The 22698-nt window shown below is 42.6% G+C and overlaps 1 protein-coding gene across 1 annotated transcript in view; it reads right to left on the bottom strand.

Moving 5' to 3' along the window:
• Positions 1-1436: 1436 nt before the first annotated feature.
• rttn (rotatin) overlaps positions 1437-22698 on the bottom strand; it is a 37940-nt gene continuing 16678 nt past the window's right edge. The window contains exons 25-49 of the mRNA XM_050057183.1: positions 22001-22243; positions 19756-19912; positions 18649-18815; positions 17746-17965; positions 16660-16788; positions 16135-16245; positions 15451-15609; positions 14996-15073; positions 13701-13899; positions 13519-13616; positions 12650-12737; positions 12134-12335; positions 11719-11809; positions 11224-11374; positions 10840-10977; positions 9835-10037; positions 9549-9654; positions 7278-7375; positions 6974-7051; positions 6366-6492; positions 3660-3853; positions 3009-3285; positions 2034-2137; positions 1705-1774; positions 1437-1593 (exon numbers count right to left, since the gene is read on the bottom strand). Coding sequence (XP_049913140.1) covers positions 1514-1593; positions 1705-1774; positions 2034-2137; positions 3009-3285; positions 3660-3853; positions 6366-6492; positions 6974-7051; positions 7278-7375; positions 9549-9654; positions 9835-10037; positions 10840-10977; positions 11224-11374; positions 11719-11809; positions 12134-12335; positions 12650-12737; positions 13519-13616; positions 13701-13899; positions 14996-15073; positions 15451-15609; positions 16135-16245; positions 16660-16788; positions 17746-17965; positions 18649-18815; positions 19756-19912; positions 22001-22243 — 3568 coding nt within the window. The 3' untranslated portion in view covers positions 1437-1513. The remainder of the gene's footprint in view (positions 1594-1704; positions 1775-2033; positions 2138-3008; positions 3286-3659; positions 3854-6365; positions 6493-6973; positions 7052-7277; positions 7376-9548; positions 9655-9834; positions 10038-10839; positions 10978-11223; positions 11375-11718; positions 11810-12133; positions 12336-12649; positions 12738-13518; positions 13617-13700; positions 13900-14995; positions 15074-15450; positions 15610-16134; positions 16246-16659; positions 16789-17745; positions 17966-18648; positions 18816-19755; positions 19913-22000; positions 22244-22698) is intronic.

Genomic DNA, 22698 nt, shown 5'->3' with positions numbered 1-22698 from the left:
TGTTAAACGCAGAATCAAACAAAGACAAATATTCTTAATGAACTGAACTAAATGGGGTCCACATTTAACAACAGCAAAACTATATCAAAACATCTGTTTACAAACTCTCACACAACTTGTGCAGTATAATCAGCATCCTAAACATCCCCAACACACACAACTTGTGCAGTATAATCAGCATCCTAAACATCCCCAACACATGTATTGTCTATAAAACTTTTTAAAACTTCTCCACGAGTGAATCAAGCACGTTTTTTAACTCTGCTCGTGCCATCCATTGAACACAGTTCAAACTCACGTGCTCGCCCAGGTGTGCTACTCATCCATGCCTAAGAATGTTTATGTTAAAGTGTTTTACATAGTATGGTTTCAGCAACACCAAAAAAAGTGCACGTGATGTGGGATGTGTGGGAAGTGCTGATCATACTACTGGATAAATGAGACATGGATTATATTGCAGGAGTTGTGTGAGTTTGAAAACAGATGTTGCTGTTGTTGAATGCGGCCCCACAACTTCATTTTATCAAGAATTTCTTCAGTTTTTGGATTCTTGGTTCACCGTTTTTACAAAGTCAAAGTAACACATGATCAGTGGACGTAACTGATGTACAGAAATGTACATTTTAGGCATTTCAAGACATAAGTTGATGATGAAAGGATGTACATTTTGAATTGAAATAAAATTTGGTTTGTGAGAAGGTTTTTGAGGATTTCTAAAGATGGCAATGTCGTAAAATTCTTCACACCCATTTCATGGATTGCACTGAATTTTTGTAGAGACATTCATGGTTCCCAGAAGATGAATCCTACTGACTGATTCCCTGACTTTTCCTCTAGCGTTACCATGATGTTCACATTTGTGGTATTTATTGAAATCTCATGTTATAGATTGCCAGTAAATTTGGTAGACTTTCATGGTCCACAGATGATAATTTACAAAAAAATTCTGTGAACTCTCAGGTAGCATCATCGGGACAATAATTCTGTTTATCCATTGTCACAAACTGGCTCAGTGTATGTGACAAGTAGGGAGTCAACACAAAAGATTTACTTAAAACGAGGAGAATTTATTAAGCTAAAATTAACTTAAATAACCGATGTAGGTAGACATAGTAAACGTTACACCTGCTGAACATCGACATACTAGAATTTGTTGGCGATGAGTTTAAAGCAGAGCTGCTGACACGGCTGTAGACTCAGAGTCTTGCTGTTTCCCGTAAACACATGGTTTTCAGTGTCTGTGGAAAAACTGTGTCAGAGTTCTGTTGGTTATCACCGACTAAACCAAGGTGGTATGATGTGAACAACAGCAGAACACCACCACGACCGCAATAACTGTGTTTAAAGCCACAGCTGGAATACTTCCTGAAGACATCACCTTGTATGTTTGTATACCAGTGTGAACACTTTGTCACAGTGAAATCAGACGAGTCACTCAAATCTGCCACTCGACACTTTAATATCAAAATTATTAATATTTGATAGAACATGATACAAAACAATATAAATACAATCAGTTATTTAGCAGCTGGGAGAGGTTTTCAAGGCACTTCAACAGATAGGCATTCACAGGATCCTGCTTGTTCTCCGCATCTGTGGTCGAAAGAAAAAAGTAGTCGTAAACAACAGGACACGTGAAACCTTGTGTCCACATTCAGCATCACAGCAGGTACTGATACATCATCAAAGTGAATAAATGCATACCCTTCTTAGAGATGGTGCGTGCCTCCTCGATTCTCAATCGAACAGAGGGACACTTCAAAGTGGTCTTAGCCTTTGAGGGGAAATTAGAGAGACAGATTAGGATGAGTTGATGAGGCTGAAACCGAGAGAGTTCTTTTTTTCGGTTTGTAATCAGGAGATTAAAAAGAAAAGGCTGGTCATTTCTTCTACATGTGAGAGGACAATGAAGACTAGACAGAGTGAAGCGACCTCAGGATTTAATTTGACATATATCACCAATAAACTCTAATACTAACAAGTAAAATAAAGTTTAAGTGCTTGGATGTATGTGTGTGTTTGTGGATGTGTACCCTCTGATTGTTATGGAGCAACGCCCAAAGTGCAGACGCTCCCATAGAGCGGGTTTCCATCACTTTACTGTTCAAGCAGCACAGCAGCACCTTCATGGCTTTGTCTGGAACAAAGGTGTGCAGATAATCATGACCATTAATCGGCTGGGGATTTTTTTTAAAAGGACTCTAGCTAACAAAACACAGATCTGAGCATACAGAGATCTGTTGACCTGGAAAACAACATACTGATATTTTAAGGAGCAAATAGCTGATGAACTAAACACGAGTCACCACACTGATATTATCTGGGTCATTTCCTGATGCCGCACAGCTTCACTAGTGTCGCATTTTTACTTATTCACATGGAAATCTAACAATGGCAGTGTGGTCATATAAATCATTTCCTGTAAGATGATCGATTGATTGAGATCATACTGCACGCACACATAGGCAGGAAATGCAATCTTTCCACAGGAAACAAAAATCATGTTACACAACAGGTTCCACCCACCTGGTCCTGCAGCTCCCACCTACAGCTTGCACTGCAAGTGGGGGGGATACGTTCGTCTTATAGTCTTCTCTCTGACTTCCTCCTACTCTCCTAAATTTAAATAAATGCTTAACTATTCATTTAATATCAAATGCTATGATCTTTTAGGTTGAGCAATCAGAATAATCAAGATGATAAAAGTAACATTTAGTATATGATAAGACTGCCTACCAAGAAAATGAGAGACAATTTGTCTGGACTAGCAGAAATACGGCCTCACACTTGCTGCATCTTAACTCCCACTGTGGTCTGTCGTTCTCACAGAAGCAAAATGAAAGGCGAGATTCATCTTCAGAGTTTTACCACACTTAATGACTTAAATTGTGGATGGATGAATGGTTGATTTATCCAAAACAAACAAATCTGCTTTTTGTACTTTGCAGTTTACACTTTGATATCCCTGCGTGAGATAAATATATTCATCCCCTGCTTTCCTTTCATACCGTTGGCAATGATGTGTGGCTTGTTGGCAGGGCAGAAGCAGAGGTTGTGAAGGGTGAGGAGTGCGTGGCGCCGATGCAGTGCCAGGTCTGCCAGCAGCTCCAGGACTCCGGTCACCCTAAGGATACTCTGCTGGCCGTCCTCCGTGGATGAGAGGCTAACCAGCAGCCTCAGCCACAGGCCCAGTAGGCTCCCGACACCTCCACAGCCTGCGGACGTGGCCTTAACACCACCCGCCTTGGGTATTGGCACTGACAGGAAGGCTTGTAGGAAATTATTCTGAAAAGCAAGCGGAGTTTTAATGTCATGTGAGCAGATCATTAAGAGCTGCTCCCTAGTTTATAACATATTTCCCCAGCCAGCATCATGGAAGTGTGAGGGCGAGATTTTAGACAGGCTAAGTGTGAGAGAAGCGCATGTTTATTTATAGCAAGCGCCAAGCTTTTTTTTTTATATTCTGTAACACTGCATATCAAGTTAAAATTAAATTTATTCAAATTTGTTTTTCACAGCAAGTTACAATGAACTAAAGATAACTGTTGAACTCATCAATAAGTTATGCTCCATTTAGGGAAAAACTGGTGCTCTTCATTCTTTGATTCTCACTCTTACAAAACAAATCAAGTTTTTGACTTTGTTATCAGAAACTGTACCTTTTGTAGGAGGCCTCTGCAGTCACGGGACATGGCGAGGTTAGCCAACAGACAGAAGGCTAGCTTCTGAACAGGGCTGTTATCTGGGGCAACCCCCGAGGCCAGCTTCATGACAGAGTGCATCAGAGAGCTACCAGGGGTGGCTTTAGATCCTGGTGTGACAGCGGGGCCACCGCCACAAACACAACTGCACGCTGAAAGAAGAAAACAACCACAAGTACTTCTGTGATTAATCTTTTTTTAATGAGATCAAAATTTAAGATAAAGATTGTGAATACTGTGGGCATCACTTCTCTCATATACAGGTCATGCCATGCACTGTAAAGCGTGTGTAGGCAGGAGCAGATTATTTACAGTGGTTAAAAGCACAGCAGATCGAGGCTGGAGGTCATTTTAAAGGAATAATTTACCATTTTCCAATGGGCACTCTGTGTCTTTAATGGTAAGAGCAGCAATCAATGCATGAAGGCCACTAGCATGCCCTCTGTCCCTGAGGCAGCCTGTGAGGAGTGCTGCTGATTGACATGGCTGTGCTGACATAAAAAACAACTATTCAATCCTCCTCGACTGAGGGCAGCGGTCACATCCAGTGCGGTGGATTGTGTTGTAGCAAACATGACTTCCAACCTTGTAATTTAACATTTAAATGTTTATATGGGGGCAAATGCTTCTTAGTGAAAAATGTGCAAACACAATATTGCATTAAGCCACTTTTATGACCCAGAAAAATCTGATACAAACACTGTAACACTCAGCAAAATGCTCTCTCCCTCTTCTTCTTGGCACTGGCTGCTTCTTACTGTTTATCTTGCAGCCAGCTAGCTAAAATAAAGACTGACCTGTCAGGCTGCACGGCTGTCTGCTCACCGTACCAAAACATCTCTGCATGGCTGCATGCACAGCTTGTTTGCTGTAAAAGCTGTCTAAGCAAATGACAAAAATGATGAAGACGAGTGGAACTCTTGTACACAGAGAATTAACTTCACCTTAGTGGGAACAATACAGATGCTCAGAGAGAGCAGTCGCAGCCAACAGACACTACGTCATCGTAAAACAGCGTTTGGAATAGAATTCTGAAGCAATTAAGTGTCACATGGAGAATTAGATGGATTTAGCCATGAATGTTTTATATCTTTAAACTGACTTTTAATCTTCATTCACCATGAAAGCACTCTGACTGATGATAAAAAAGCATGCCCCTACTCTGGGAGGAAAGGAAATAATTTAGCCTGCGGCTATGGCCACAATTTATTTACAATTTAGGCCATTCAGAAATGTAAACACAAATATATATCACACAAATAAGTGAAGCAAATAAAAATATCTGTCTTTCCGCACCACATTCGCATCAGTATAACTGACATGGCTAATTGCTGCAGCTGTAGATCACATACAGAAATTAACAAGCTTAAGACAGAGAGCACTGACAAGGCATCGTGTGACACTGATTGATGTTGCTTAATGAAGGACATGACAGCTTGTTGGTTATGCTAATCCTGCAATGAAAACATACAGCAACAGGCGTATGCTGATGTTAGCCCGAGGTTATCTCGATACCTGTCAAGAAAGCTCGTCTATCACAGAATTGACGAGGGAGGTCTTCTTTATAATGGATCTACTCCACTGATGTGAGTCAAAGGCGTTCCCACAGCTGCTACAAATCTCCATTTTTTTATGATCATTCCATAGAAGTGTTGTTTTTTTTTAGTTTCTGTCTGTGGGAGTTTTGGGGCTGCTACAAAAATATCTGTGAAAATATGTGTGGCACAGATGAAAACAACAATCTGACTTGAACTAGCAGTGCAAACAAAGCCTTGGATGAAGGAGGTAGACTGGAGATGAAACATTCAGTAGAAATGTGGCAGTCTCAGGAGAAGAAATGGTAGCCTGAGGGTGGATGGTGTAATACTAAGCCTGGCTGCATGCAGCCTGAACACAACCTGCTGTTCAGTTAACCTTTAGGGAAATACTGTGCCTGACTTCACTGATTTGTGGTGCTTCACAGCTTGAGCTTATGAGGGGTCTAAAGCGAGTGAGTTTAGATCAGAGCACATGCACCCACTGAGGAACCGGTGCCAATCAAACAAAGACACAGACACACACACACACACACACACAGAAACGTTCATAAGCGCTGCACATGAAACTTCCTTTCCTCCACTGATGAAACTGATTTCCACTGCACAACTACATCACACACACAAACAGATCAAAGGGACCACGAGCCGTTTATCAAAGTAAAATTTCCTCACTGTTTCCTCCCCATGAATCTTGCCTTTCCTCTGCTCAAAAAGCCTTTTTCTACACGCCTTTCTGATTTCCACATACACAGCCCTTACATTTGCATGATGGAATACCAATATCGCAGGCAACACAGAGACGCTCTGTGCTTCCCCACATCATCTCCAACTGGTCTGAAACCCGCTGCCATACATACAGTGAGACAACCATGCAGCCTGATCCCCAGATCCTGACACTGTGCCCATTGTGACTGGCAGGCGAGCAGGCGCTGGTCTTATACAGTGAGACACAATGTTGTTCAGCGGTCACTGGAGAGGACAATGGAACTCTTAGTGTGAAGTGTGTGTGACTCAGTCAGATTGCTAACCACAGACAGAGGCGATGGGCAGGCACGGGCCAGGCACAGTGCCTACACAAACACATAAGACATGCAGACAGACAAAACACACACACACGCAAACAGACCTGTGGTGCAGTTGGCCGTATAGACACACAGGAGCTCCAGAACCGCCTCCATAGTGTGGTCGTCCAATAAGAACCAAGGCCAAAGAGCATAGAGTGCCAGTGTGAGGCGAGCATCTGTGGCTACAACCTACACACAGAAATACAAATGGATTACACACACACATGCACTTGCATTTATAAAAGCCCACATACAGGCATGTGCATGATTACAGATGCACACAACATACATTAGAGAAACCCTGATTTATACAACAGCACAAACACAGATGGCAGTAATCAACATAAAATGCTTCAATGTTGTGGTAAGTGTGCAGCAGGAACACGTGGAGAGGAGAATAATGGCGGGGTAAACACTGCAGCAGAGCCTCCCTGGCTATTTAGTCCAAGGTAACCACCAGTGACTGAAAGGCCACTTAGAAAATGAAAAACCAGCTAATATGCTCCATAAGTAATGCCATTACAGGGTTTAAGAAGCTAAACTTGCCGGGATGTTAGCAGGGCCGTGCACATTTAGGTGAATCTCATTTACAGGCACAGCATTGGTACTCTGAGGTTCCATTAAAAACCAATTAGCAGCGGGGAATTAAAAAGCAGACACAGAGGCTCACTTTGCATTCATCGTTGCGGTAAAGAGCACTCCGCAGGATATCCACCGTCAGCTTGACTTCCTTTAAATGGCCTTCTTCCTGATAATATAGAAAAACAAAACAAAGATATGTTTAAATGTTCACGTTGAAAACACTGCCCCATAACAGCACGGGGACTGACTGCTGAGAACTACCTGAGATATTCATAATATTTATCCAAAAACTCATTCGTGTTGGATTCAGACTGTTTTTATATCCAGTGGAAAAAAAACACAGACGGCACAGAAACACCATGACTGGAAATTTCCAGCTGGTCTCTGCTCACCTTTTTGCGGTGGGAGGCTTTGCCGGGCCGGACGGACTCCAGGTGGAGCTGGGAGTGAGTCTGCTTCATTTGCTCCACACAGCTGTCAATTAGACCAGCTGGGGAAAAAACAGATAGAGTTCAGAGTGGAGCATATTGTTAACATCACATTAAATCCAGAGTTATAATATCACATCGACCATAACTGACAAAATATAGCTCTCAATGATGTCTAAAAAAAAGTCTAATTGAAATCCAAATCTCCTCTTCAAGAGTGCCTTGGCCAAGATGGCAGCATAACCAGGGTTACAACAATAAATACAAACAGACAATTACAGCTTACACACACTACAAATGAGTGAACACAATATTCAGTTAATTTGCAATTACGATGTGCAAAAATTTTAATTTAGAAGCAATCACGATGACTATGAGTACTCTTTTTTCAATCCTTTAAAATCGACTCACAGGTCCAGTGTGTAGGATTTAGTGGCATCTAGTGGTGAGGTTGCAGATTGCACCCCACTGGCACTGCTCCTATGTGCTAAGTGTGTAGGACATTGGTAGACGCAAGAATGCGAATGGCCCTATCTAGAGCCAGTGTTTGGTTTATCAATTCTGGGCTACTGAAGGAACAAAATGGCGGACTCCATTGGAGATGACCCGCTCTGTATGTAGACATAAACGGCTCATTCTAAGGCAACAAAAACAATGATTATCATTTTCAGGTGATTATAAACTAATGAAAACATAGTTATGAATACTATGTACCAATTCTGCCAAACTTATTTTAGTTCATGGGCCACATAAAGACCTTCTCAATTGAGCCAGACCAGTAAAACCATTGTATAATAACTTACAAATATCACCACCTACAAAATGTTCCCCTTCTTTTGTTGTAAAGAAGCACAAGTACATTCTGAACATATCCATTTACAACCAGATGTCTTGAGAAAAATAAGTGCAATTTTAACGACATGTCTGAGTTAGTCAGTCCCCTACATGTGCATTTTTACATATATTTCCACCCGTGTGTAGAAATGCTGGCTTCAACACACTAAACTAAAGGGGAAGCTACGAACGCTGCTGATTGACTACAATGTTCACCATCTCTGAATATGACCACAATAAGTATTTATTGTTTTTTCAGAGAGCTGTATTCTGGTCAGGGTGGAGAAGCCTCTGAAGCTGCAAATTACATGAAGGCTACTAACTGTTTATCTTGCTCCTGAAACCTGGCACCTCTTAGCCTTCACAAGTGCATCAATATTAGGAATGCAGAGTCATCCACTAGGCCAGACTGGACCTTTTGGCGGGCCATATGTTTGACACCCCTACCCAAATCCTAGACACTAGACATTTAAAACCTTTTTTGGCTAGATCCATTCTTATCCTGTGGACCAACATCTGTAGAGCATAGTGAGAGCAAGGGCAATACATAAAGAGGCGTACGCTACTTCCCACCGAAGTTGTGATCTATAAAAACAGACTTGATGGGAGAAGCTTTGACCCATGCTTACCAACATTTAGAGATGGGAAATTGGCGACGCAGATGGTGAGGTAGAAGCCTGATAGCCTGTAGAAACTGTTGAATATTTTTTAGGGATGCACCGATACAATATCTGGATCGAATATTGGCCCCGATATCATCAAAATAGATGAATCGGGTATCGGAAAAATGCAACCTATACCTGAGGCGATCCTTTCCCTTTAAATCTATTGCGACGCGAGCTACGTCATTGAGAGAAGAAGAGAATCTGCTGTGTGTATTTCACACTATTTAAACTGCTGTTATTTTTGGTAAAAATAAATAGTTCATCATTGGATTAATCTGTTTCATCTTGTTTCATTTTATCTTAGGAAAGAACTGTGTAGTCATCAATGCCTGATGCCTCTAGTCTTTTCTGTTCTACATGTAAAGGTATATAGCTTTTTTAGGTCAACCATGGTATCGGATCGGTCTCGGGTATCGGCTGATATTCAAAGCCACAGCATTGGGATCAGTAAAAACTGAAAAAGCTGTATCAGTGCATCTCTATTTTTTTGGGCAAATGTTTGGCCTTTGCCCATACGTATATTTCTAGTATGGATCCTATGCATTGTTTTATAAATGAGACCCATGATCACTGTTATTGAAGTAACAGTAGTTGTTTTACAAAATACATACAGAGTGATGAAGCCACATGTGTCTTATGGGGACCAGCAGACAAAAAGCTAGTGACCCATTTTATATTTTCAAAACAGTAACTAACAGGTGGCAGCCCTGCTCTAGCCTGAGGTTTGGGGAATTACCTTTGGCTGCGTGGCTTTGAGCTGTGGGACTGCAGGCTAGCAGTGTCATCAGAGCTCTGGCTGTCAGCTTCCTCAAAGGGTCCTGAAGGGTCCTCTTATCAAAACTCTGCCATCGACAGTCAAAGAGGGACACAGTGATCGCTCCATTCAAACTTTTTGAGTTCTTTAAGCTTTGCCGTGAGCACATACATTACAGTATATAAAAAGTAATCAAGTTCAGTCGATTCTAATTCCCACTGTGCACCAGGGTCTAGACAGACAACTAGCCCCCATCACCTCCACGTACCTGCAGCAACAGCTCACACAGCTGGCCGGCTGAGGGACCGTTCACAATGTCAGACAAAGCAGCAGCATATTTAGAGCTGGAGGTTGTGACCTCTGCACCCAGACACTTTGCCTCCTCTGTGAAAACTGTACTGAGGAACTGCAGAGCCACTGTGTGGAGACGAGGGTCTGCGAACTTCTCGTCCACACACACTGATAATGTTCCTGCGGGGGGAAATAAAAAGCGTGAGCTGGCCTTTTAATGAATGACACAGCAAAACATACTGAATCACGGCGAGAGACAAAATGGCAAACCCATTGTTTAAATCCCCTGACAGATATTTGTCCATGACTGAGGCAGTACGCACTGATGGAGAACACACTAATCATCTGAATGTGTATGCCTACACCCAGATACCATAAACAAGTACACAAAGACATAAATACAAGCACAAAGGCTCAGCGTTCATCTTTTACTGGACTCATCACATTCCCCTGCTGCACCATTAATCACAAAGGAAGATGAGTAGGAGGAGTAGAGGTGCTATAAGGACAGGATGCAATTATCTCATCCCAGCATCTGCTCAGGGAAGTTAATACTCACAGTAATGATGCAATGAATGTGTTAATATGATAGAATTTCTCTCCTTTTTTTGGGTACCAGAAAGAAAGCTGCACAATTATACCTAAAATGATAATCCTGGTTATTTAGTGAGTTACTGCAATCAGCATAATTACCCTAATGATGATTATCAGTCTTTGTGATTTGAGGAGAAAAATTATTTTACAGCCTGATTTCATCATGTATCAAGATCTTGAGTCTTAAACCACAGTGGGCTGCTCAAATTAAATGAAAAGTGTTTCCAAAAATGACAACAATCTGTTCTTATAATTTGTGAGAAACGATCCACAATAGATGATTATAATTGAATTCTGGAACCTAAACCAGAATAATTAATTTTGTCTCCTTCACTCACTCAGTGTAACACACACACACACACACACACAGAGCGGAGAATCTGTGTACCTGCAAATGTCCGCCAGCGTCTCCCCAGCGCAGCAGAGACAGATGGGTACGCTGCTGAGCTGTCCCTTCTCACCAGAGTAGCCAGGAGCATAAACACGTCTGCCCAGCACACACAAACCGCGTCCCGGGTACCTGCATCTGAAGAGGGAAAGAGTGAGTCACAGATTTAATGACACAGGACAGCCACAAAGCCACACACGGATCACACTGTAGAACATACTGCAGGGAGAGGTGGATATATGTATGAATAGGAGCTGCATTTGTTTTTTTAGATCCATAATGGTGACATACACACAGTGGATCATGGAAAACATTTTGAGAAGTGTTTGGACAACTACATTCGGAAATCAAGACTTCAGTTTGGATTGAGCATGAGATGCTGACCTAATTCTCTGATGTCCAACATGAGTACTGCCACCAGAGCACTCAACAGCTGTTTCAGGAAGTCCATCTGCCCAATCAGCTCCTGGCTCACCGTGACGCATGACTGCAGCAGTTTGCAAAAGCTGGACAGGAACCGAAGCAGGGTGACAAACTAGAGACACGCGCACACACACAGGAAGACGTTTTAACCAATTAACCACACGTGCATGCAAACACACTGCACACATTTATTGAGCAGCTAAGCTTAGAGAAAATATGATAATGCACGTAGTTATTCTATTTTAAAAGCTAATTTTCCAAGCTGCAAAAACAACGGCATGCTTTGAGTCAAAGCTTGTTGAGTATTCCACCCACATCGAAATCTGCAGGTGCCCTCAGACAACCTAGCGCTGCACTGAAACAGTGTACTGTACCAACCCACGTTTCTTTCTGGTAAATCATAATAACAAAAAAGTTGAAAAACTCTTCAGAACTGTCTATCACAGTGTTCCTCACCTGGATCTTGATGTCTTCTCTCTCTCCTGGTAGGACGTTGGGTGTCTTCAGCTCAGTCAGACATTTCTCAATGGGCCCAATATCCACCAGACTGAGGAGGAAGAGAAAGATGATGGAAGATGTGTGTGTTTGTAAGGAACTAGCTGGAGGGTATTAGGGCTAGACTTAACATTAAGTCTCTACTGGATAAAATACACACATATTTATTTATATTATCTTTAATCATTATGAAAAATGACAAAAATATGTTACCAGAGCTGAAAGTGTTTATTTTATTCTATTTTTATTATTTTTTTTATTTTTTAATAACTGCAAAACTCATGCTGAGATCACAACAACACCATTTTGATGTATTCATGATTAACACATTGGAGGGGAGTGTGTGTTCGTGCGGTCCGAGCATGTGGCCTCTTACCTGGCCAGTGCCTGGAGGAGCTGGTTGTGTCGGATGGCAGTGAGGGTGAAGTCTGGCAGGATGGCCAGCAGGTTAGTCAGCAGGCCACAGTGGGCCGTCATGAGGTCGGGAGTTACCATGACGACAGGCTCCGCGGCAGAGGGCTCGCCCTGTCGGGAGTCTTGGGAGGTCACCGAGTCGCTGGTGTCCGTGTCACTCTGGCCTGTGGGACACAGCAACAGACAGCTAATAGAGACGCGTCCCCCCAGTAGAGTTCACACACTGTGTCTGTGACTGGAGATACTGTGACCACATAATCAAAGCAGTGTTCTACTTTTTAATTGTATTTATAAGACAGAAATATAAATACACAAATGTGGGGTTTTTGTTTATATTCATCACTGACCACAATGAGGTTCACTGCTTCTGAAGGAAAACAATGAGGAGGATTACATGGTGTGAAGAACCGTGATGTTTTTCTGTTACTGTGAATGCACGTGTGCACACAGACACACACTCTGTTCCTCTCTGCTGTACCTTGAGCCGTCAGTCTGCTGGCAGGGGTATCATCTGTGATGTTCAGCAGGGAGGGACTCTTAGGGGTGTGTGGCCCTGAACCTCTCACCTGTAATGGACAACATGAAGAAGATGTGAGGACTTTATCCCGCAAATGACCATGTAAATGTTTGTTTAGAAACTCTTACACAACTCGTGCAGTATAATCCGAGTCTCATTTATCCAGTCGTATGCTCAGTATTTCCAAAACAGACAGTTTCCAACAGCTAACTGAACTTAGAGTAAAACGTATCCATGCTCCATTGACAAAAACAGTAATTTTACCGTGCTGAAGATGACAGCTGTTGGTCTACTGCTGCCTCTATCAATTAGTTGTTTGCGTTATTGTGTGACTTTGCTGTTTGTTCAGATTCACCAAAGTCCCACAATGACACAAACATACGATCATCAAGGCACTGGGAGACCAGCAGCTCCCGTGTTCAGCCAGGTAAAATTACCACTTTTCTTAATGGAGTCTGGCTCTGAAGAGAGCACAGAGAAGTTTTACTTTATAGTCAGTTCCTTGTCATAAAGGGCTGTCTGTTTGAGAAGTACTGAGCATACAACTGGATAAATGAAACTTGAACGAGTTGTGTAAGAGTTTGCAAATGGATGTTTTAATACAAGTTTGCGGCTGTTAAACGTGGACCCCTATGACTTCAATTCATCAGGAATTTTCTCTGGTTTTCTCGCATGCCTCTACGGTGAACGAAGAATCCAAAAACACATTTTACTCATGAATTCAATGTCACCCAGGGTGAGTAATTTATATATAAATGGTTACTGGAAGGTGAAGTATTTCTTTAATGTTAGTGTAAGTGCATGTTTGAAGGTACGAGGGCATTGCTGACCATGGTGCTAGACGTTGAGAGGGAGCTGGAAGGTCTGCTGGAGTCGACAGTGGGCGCTGGTGGGTCGCATCTCCAAAACCACAGAGAATTCTCAGAATCTAGACGAACATACAAACATAATGACCTATCAGCCTTTACTGGAAAAACAATTGATAAATGATGACCCTGAAAATAAAACCTACCCAGTGAACTGCTTTCCTGAGGACTGGGCCCACTGGTAGCAGCAAGACGAGGCTGCAGGTGGAAAGTGTACCTGCCTTGGTAACATTTGGAGGCAGAGAGAGCCACGTGTTGGAAGTACTGACAGTGGTAAAGCAGAGCCTGGAGCGCTGGGAGACCCACCAAAGACACACCGGACACCTCATCGTGGACACACGGGTGCTGGAAGACGCAGAGAAAGAAATGAGGGCACCTCAAACTATTATATAACTTTCAGTGACAAGTTACTGATGAGATCAGGGTGAAAGGAACAGAGGTGAGACAAAGAGCTAAATACAGAGAGGATGAAATCCAGCTGGGCTTAACTTTGTCTGAGCCTTTGTCACCAGACCTATATTTTCACCATTCAATTTAAAACTGAAATGTACTTTGGTGACTTCAGATGTGACAGTGATTTTCTAAAAGCCCCTGCATGAACACTGCCAAGTCTTTAAGTTTGTACATTTTGAAGACTTGTGCAATGCCTATTCAAAACATACCTGTTCAGAATGAGCTGGGTTATAAGAGCTAAGACGAACATTTTATGGGCTTGATGAAGTCAAAGTCCGGCAATTTCTGGGAACAAAAACACTCATTTCCAAAGTTACATCGCTGATGCTTTAAATATTTGAATTTGTCTCTTCTTCCTCATCTGTTTTTGAATGTACTGTAAGAGCGACGGAAAGTGAGCTGTACCCTGCATGCTACGCAGAAATGTAACAGTTAATACGGGTCCCCTCTCATCACACTTCCCAGCGTGTAGTGTAGTGTCCGGGAGTAGTAATGCACCACTTATAAATATGTCCCGCTCATCTCAAGAGCTCGCATTCGACACTGGACGTCCTTGGGTCCTCAGCAATACACCCACCAAGTGAAGTCCATCGGATAAACACTTGACGTCTTGATAAACTTCTTTCTGGTGATTACAACTAAATCACACTGAGTAAACAACAAGCCTCGCTTTTAAAAGATAAGAATAAATATTCATCTTTTTTCTCCTCTGACATACAGCTTCCTTCTCATGTAATAACATGCCAGATTAAGATGTTGTTAATGTTTTGGCAGAACTTCGTTATTATGGATGTGAATGCTGGAGGCCTGCACTCCAGCAGAGCTTCAATCCTAGCAACACCCCTGGTCTGAACCCTGCAGGGCTCAACAAGAGGGGAGGGAGGAACAGAGAGGGGACAGAAACAGAGAGAAACTGAAAGAGAAGGGAGAGGAAAAAAACAGTTCACGGTTTATAAAAGCTTTTTAACTGGTTGGCAGAGCTGCTGACCTGCCAGTGGGAGTCCTTGGCCTCCTCTGCGTTGGCAGGCATGGGCATCACCAGCAAGTTATGCAGGATAAACGCAGCCTGGACACAGAAAAAAAAAAAAAAAGAGAGGGACGTGCACACACTGGGTCAAGTTAGACTGCATCAGCAACAGTGCCATCTGCCTGTGTTTGGCTGGTAATACATAAAGGTCCAGTCACATTTTCTGACCATAGATAAAATACAGTGAATTTTGCTTTTCTCTTATTAGTTCTGATAGGTGTGTTGAAATTATGGCACACAGCAACAACAGTAGGTTTGTGTCAATCATGTCTGTAAATATTTACACACTCTGCTGTTCTATATTTTGGCCCAGGACTCCTCAGAGGAAGTTATTTATTTCCTCCGTGTAGCAACAGGGAGAAAACATTTCTGGGTTGCACAGGCAGTAGAGCAGAGTCGCAGCTCTAACGTCGTACCTCTCTGCGGACCATGCTGCTCTCCTGCTGATCCAGGAGGATGTTGAGCAACGTGCCCCACAGACCTCCGCTGATGTTCTGACAGCTGGCACACAGAGCCTGGCACCCGCTGGGCACCGAGGACAGAGCTGCGCCTAAACCCAAACTGGCAAACCTCACCTGACATGAGAGGGGGGAGACACAAATTTGAATGGATGTGTGAGGAAAGAAAGAGGCCTAGGGAAAGAAAGAGGGTGTACAAACCTCCACAGAATAACAGTAATGAATCTCCAAAAAACGTAAATGGTGTTCATGTTAGGAGAAATGTGAATTTGGCCGTGCTGGTTATTCATAACACTAGACTGGCATTTAAATTGATGATGGCAAAGACAGAATCTACCTTGTCAAGGGAGCGTCTTAGACTGACTTGTGTGAGAACTTATTTTTGGAGACAGACAGAGAATTTGGTATGACTAGCTGTCATGTGCTTCTTTTTGTCTGCGAGTTCTTGTGCAACTCTTATGGGTTTCATTTGTCCCAAAAGTCAAGCATCATGAAACTTCATTTTTCTGACAGAAAGAGTTTATGAAGTTGAGCTGAAGAATGAATAGTGAACAGCTGAATATTAAAACTGGAGTGGCACATACTGTATATAGTTTACACATATTAAAGTGCAATCATGACTTGCGGAGAAACTGTTCGTACCTCTTGATCGCGGTCGACCCACAGCGGGATGAGCCAGGCCAAACCGAGCTGAGAGGCACTCGCCTCCTCAGCAGCTGCCTCGTTGCCCAAAGACCACTGGGATATGAAGTCCTGACGCAGGCAAAATAGAAAGGAAAACATTGTTCCGGTTACGTTACAAAATGTTTTAGTACTTTGTAGTCTGTTGTCTGGCTGGAGAAAGGTCTGGAAACACCAATTATCTTTCTGCTATAGGGGAAAAATGCTCCTGCTTGTTTTTGTTTCTTTAATCTGATCATAGTCATCTTGAGCGACACTTGGCCCAGGATGCAGCGACAGTGCTCTTGCAAAGTAGTGTCAGAGGTGAACTTGTTTTGGTTGAACATTTGCACATGGGGAGGGGAGCAAAGTCACTAAAATCGCCTCGCAAACATCACAAAAAACATTCCTATGTTACTGTGTGATTCAACTTAAGTGATGGGAAAGAGAAACGTAATTTGATAATCAGTGTCCTGCAGGTGATGCGTGACTATTGTTGACACTTGCCTTGTCCTTGTTCTCAACCATCATCTCATGGGACAGGTGAAGCAAGCAGATGACAGCATTCTTGGTCACACCTTTCCCCATGAAAGACATGGAGTTTCCTCCCCACTCTACATAAAACGAGGAGATCACCTGTGGAGAGGACACAGATCATGAGGGGATTCTAATCTTGCAAAGACGTAGCTTCCATACAGAACTGCACATTATTTGGGTTTGGTACAGTCAGTGGCGTTATTGCACATCGCTCCCTGTTTCTGGGAATCTGGGAAAGGAGACCTAACAAAGAGCACTTGTTTCTGAGGAAGCGATTACTGTATGCTTGTCATGCAACCTGCTGCATCCAAAGGAAAGCTAAATACAGCTGAGACTAATTATTTTGCTTTGATGTGCCATCAGGATGTGGGACTGCTCTGAAGAGCAGACGAAGACAGAGAAGCCCAAGGCCTGCTGAGCTTTAGGGCCCGACAGTGCCAGGAGTATCAGGTGAGAGGTGGGTCAGAGGGTTGAGCAGACAGGGGTGAAATGGTCAGGTATCTGATTGTTATCATTGAGATGAAGGCAGCCACCAGAGATCTTGACTGAAAAGGATATTAACCTTCAATCTTTATGCAATCTTAATTCACACCCATTAAAACAATCCAAATGAACAAGGATATGTATTGTGTAAACAGGATGGTCTATTCCACCGAGGTCTTTATTCCCAATCAAAAATAAAAGTCTGGACACCTCTGTGCTGAGGACTGCTGTGCAAGCTGGTCTACATCATGTTACGCTATTGTTTTATGGACTGTTGAACAACCGAACAGATGGAAAAGGCAAGGTTGATTAATCTCATCAGCATCTTCACAGTGTGGCATATCTAATCAATGAGATTTTTTACCTATTGCAAGTCATGTCCCGTAACCACATTTTGCTTAATTTTAATTAATTCCTCAGAAAGTACTATGCTTTTCCTTTTATTCATTTCTGTAGGCAGTCTCAGCTCTGATGAGAGGGTGGGAGGTTTGCATATGCCCGTGTAACACGTGAACATATGCACACATACTATGAAGACACATGTCAAACACACACACACTCACACACACACACCTCTAATAGCCCACTGAGATACTTGGAGCAGAGCAAGATGGGCTCCAGGTCAGAGCAGTGGGAGCTCCAGCCAGGCTGGGCAGTCAGGCTGACCATGCCCTGCAGTGTCCTCTCCAGGCTGGGAAGGCCATAGAAACGCGGGGCGTCAGACACCCGCAGGCTCTGAAGCAAACGGACTGCCAGCTGGCTCTTGAAGGGGCCCGCTAATGCCAAACATAGCCTGCACAGACAGGGAAGGGCAGAGTGAGAGAGAGTGAGACACGAGCAAACCCCACAGACAGGAGGGGAGACAAGAGGCAGAGAAAAGAGGAAGAAAGACAAGATAACGCTGACAATTAGCATTCCAATTCTTTTTCATAAGCCTCTGGCTTTTTATGTGTTTGGCATTCATTTTCATGTTCTAAATGACTAAGCTAGCCGGATTTCCATCACAAATGAACTGAAATAAGCACTTCCCCTACAGTGGAAGAACACTTCACTATCTTCTTTCCTCCTGATGATATTAATCAATTTTCTAACCCCACAGGAAGGCTGAATAACATAACACGAGAGTGCATTCACCTTTTCCATACACTAAGAGAGGAATAATTATAGCTCTTTCATTTCTTTTACGAAGAAATGTAGAAAATATTGTGGCATATAAAGCAGGAAAACACTTGGAAGGTCAGCTGTGTCTCTTTGGCCCTGAGCTCTACTTGTTAATACAGAATTTAGTACTTGAGTGTGTGTCTGTTGAGCAAATAAAAAGACATTCCTTAACATTTTAGTATTTAAGTGTAAGAAATTAAATCATACTTGTAAATTAAATGTTACAACTAATATACTACAAATATATAAATATTTAAGGACTGTATTGTGCCCGTTTTGTGACTTCCCAGTGTGTCACTGGTGATATCGTCCTACCTGTCGGTGGTGTGTGCGAGTCGGAGGAGTAAGATGTTAAAGAAGCTGGTGAGCTCTCTCTGTAGTCTCTGGCTGACGTGGTTCTTCAGCTCCTCTGGCTCCCCCTGGCTCTGAGTTGAGGTCTGGGTCTCCACACCAAGCAGCAAATTAAGAAGGGATGCGGCCTCCTGAATGATGGATGAGTGGATGAACTGACATCAACATTTGGAAAAACACGTATTTTTGATTTTAGAGGGAACTGTCCCTTTAACAGTAAAACAAACTTCATCTGCCGAACTTTCTAAATTTAAAAAAAAAAAAGAACAAATAAGGGAAAACGTACTCGAGCAAGCACCTCCTTCATAGCCCCTCCCATCTTTTCCTGAAAAATTCAGATCTACGAGCACCAAACATGCAGAATTTCTTGAAGCGCACATGCAGTAGATAGTTAAATATGTGTAGAGAGTGACAGATGTTCCTGAAACAGCTCAGTAATTACAGAAAAGTCTGAGCAGTGCAGAGCTGCTCACCCCTACTAGGCATTCAATCTGAGTCTGCTTTAGCTGCCAGGGGAGGGCTTATTGTTTACACACACATTAATGAGAAAGCCAAGGTGAGACTGATTAAATCCTAAAAGTAGCTCTCCCCACTAAAACAGTGTGGTGGTGATTCTTCTCCTCGGGTGAAAATATGAATCCAACTTTGTTTTAAGAGCTCAGGAAATAATCTGTGCCGCGGGTCTGAGGTGGTACACTGTGATACTATTTTCCTGTCGTTATGAGAGAGTAATATGTTTGGCTTGTCTGACGGCGTGTGATTTATTCAAGCTTTGATTACAGGTATATAACCCTCTGTGTTGGAGAGGAGAGAGTCTAACCAGATTACTAGCTAACAGAGATACACACACACATACTTCGCAAGCACGAGTACTCACATCAAAGGCAAGCTATGGTACAGTGGTACACATTATAAGATTATTATCTATACCACAACGCCATACTGTAACTTACACCAATGTGTGTTTAAAAGACAACTTTCCCTTTAAGCCAAAAGATAAAAAAGAAATACAGGACTATTGTTGTGAGGTTTTACTTTCCTGCACGACCAGAAAGTGTGAATTATTTGTACCTGGTTGAGAAGCAGCTCCAGTATCCAGCGCAGGTCCTTATCCTCTGGGTCAGATTCAGACTCAGTGTGCATCTGTTTGAAGTAGGCATTCAAAAATGCAACAATACCCACGAGCAACCTCTCATCCTCGACACAGGCTGGACACACCTGGAGAAACCTGCAGGGAAGAAGAGTCAGAGACCGTCACAACACGAGGAAGAGAGCATGGTAGAAAGGAAAATACTCAGTAATAACTTAATATTCAATATTTGTCTAGTATGCTGATTACTAAAGAAGCTAAACTTCTACCTACTCCTCTTTTCATCTCTAACTGTCAAAAAACATCACTGCACAGAGGCGATTTTGACAAGTATTAGACATACGCTACAACACTAGATGAAGAAACCAGAGATTTTGTCAGAGGGGTGGTGATAAACTGATGGAATCAACTGAAATAATTGACCTACTTGAATATGCTTTGTTGGAGGCTTTCTCTCATTTTCTTCATCATTACCGCTCCATCACAATTTAATCATTCTCTTTTTTTAAGTTAAGCTTTGGAGTAGTTAGAGGAAGAACTTCAAATAAAACAAATTAAAACTAATGTATATCATGCAGGATTCTCCTAAAGTGTGTGGCGATGTAATTTTCTGCAGAGATTCTGCCCTCTGCTTTTATTTTCTTAACTTCCTCTTATTTTCTATTCTCAGGACGTTTATGGGCGTTTACTCCCACTGTGCTCAGGTGAGGTCGGGGCTTTACAAAAAACAATCAGGTGCCAGACTGTAAGCAGCCAGCATCCAAGACATACAGCGGCTAAAAATGCAAATACAGTAAGGCAAAACACCAAAAGAAACTGAATCTTTGGTTGGCTTTGACTTTCACTTCGTTGGCGAGCATGGTTACAAACAGTAACCCACAATCCTGCACAGTATACCTTTAAGAATAAATATATTTGTCCTCCAATGAGAGGGTGGAAGTATTTTTAAAATAATCACAAAAATTAGTCAAACTTCCAGTGAAAAAAACAATTAACTTAGCGATGATGCCAGGCAAAAAAAAAACCCAAAAGTTATGTACAGACTCATCAAGGATCTAAAATTAAATTTGCTTTAACTTTCTTCAAAGATATTCAAAGTTTGTTACACTTCCTTACGGAATCTTTAAAGGAGCTGTATGTGACATCTAGAGCATATCTCTGATTCAAAGTCTAAAGCGGAATAGTCTCATCATGGTTCTCAACATGGAGGTGGCTGAGCCAGTGGTCAGCAGCTAACGGTGCTAACTCAATAAACAGGGCTAACAATGGTTAACAAAGTGCTGACCGAGCAAAAACGTTAACCAAGAAGAAAGCAGACGGTAAGCGCTACTCTTACGCAAGGACGCAAACACGATGTTAGCGTAACCACCGTAAGAGTGCAGTGCGGCACAGTGGCAGTTAGCTAGCCAGTGGGACACACTCACAGGGACGGACCGTCTACCACAATAGACAGAGAAGCTCGCATTACAACAAACACAGAGGGAGCGTGACTTCATTCTCTGCTCACTGCGCCATTACTCAACTCTTTACATAGCAAATAGTGGTAAGAAAGAAAGAACAGACGAAAGAAACGACAAAAGAAAGGATGGACGAAAGAACAGACGGACGAAATGACGAAAGAAAGGACGGACAAACGGATGGACGAAAGAAAGGACGGACGAAAGGACAGACGGACGAAATGAAGAAAGAAAGGTCGGACGGACGGACAAAAGGACGGACGAACGAAAGGACGAAAGAAAGGACGGACAAAAGGATGGACAAACGGATGGACGAAAGAAAGAACGGACAAAAGAAAGGACGGACGAAAGAACAGACGGACGAAATGACGAAAGAAAGGACGGACGGACAAAAGGACGAACGAAAGGACGAACGAAAGGACGGACAAAAGGATGGACGAAAGGATGGACGGATGAAAGACAGAAAGAAAGAAAGAAAGAAAGAAAGAAAGAAAGAAAGACATCAAATGTTATTAATTCATGTCATTTCTTCAAAATAAGATAAAAAGACAGAGCCAAACTGAGCTCACTCAGCCATGGAAAAACATTTGGTTCACAGCAAGTCCTGCTTTGTTCACCAGCAGCAGTAATAATAATAATGCATACTGTTGTCGCATAAAATCCTCCCATCATTTGCTTAATTCATAAACCTTAACAAGACATATTAACTGAACGTTAGCATGTAAAGCTAAAGTGTATGAATCTTTAATTGAATTTGTATGCAGGGTACCTGGTTACTGCTGCCTGCCAGCTGAGCGAGTGAAGGGTGCCTCTGCAGGTGTGGGTGGGGATGTGAGGGAGGGCCAGTCGGTCAATCAGTAAATAGAGGCTGAGCCTGGAGAGGGCAGAGGTCACAGAGCCGTGTCCTGCTGCTGTGATGATGGCCTTGATGCAGTCCTGCAGCGCAGTAGGAAGGCGCACTGCCTGCAGCGACAGAACCTGTGCTTCTGACAGCTTTAAGTCAGGATGAAATCTGTGGGGAACAGAATGTACATGTATATATGCTCCAAATCGGACTACATGACTATTGATGTGCTGACAAGTGTGTTGCATAAGTAGCACCCTCAGAGGCATACTGATGACTGCATTAAACATATTTGATCACCAATCTGGAGGGATGGGACATTTATGACTCATCCAAAGAGAGATGTTTTCCTGAGAATTACTTGTAACTGAATCAAGAAGAGACACGCATCACACCGGCAACAATCAACTGTCAAAATAATGTCAAAACAATATGAGAAACTTTGTGATAAGACACAACAGAGATAAGGACCTGTGCACGGAGTTGCACTTCACACAAAACAGAAAGACGCCTCTAAAGTTTCAATGACTAATCCATCTTCAACACGTACTCTTCTCCCAGTCATAACATCGTATGAAACTTGGTAGATTGATAAATTCTCGGTGTGCTTTCAACTTCTTTGC

This window comes from Epinephelus moara, chromosome 11 (genome assembly GCF_006386435.1).
Source record: "Epinephelus moara isolate mb chromosome 11, YSFRI_EMoa_1.0, whole genome shotgun sequence".
NCBI lineage: Eukaryota > Metazoa > Chordata > Actinopteri > Perciformes > Serranidae > Epinephelus > Epinephelus moara.
This window is presented reverse-complemented; position numbering and strand designations above follow the sequence as displayed.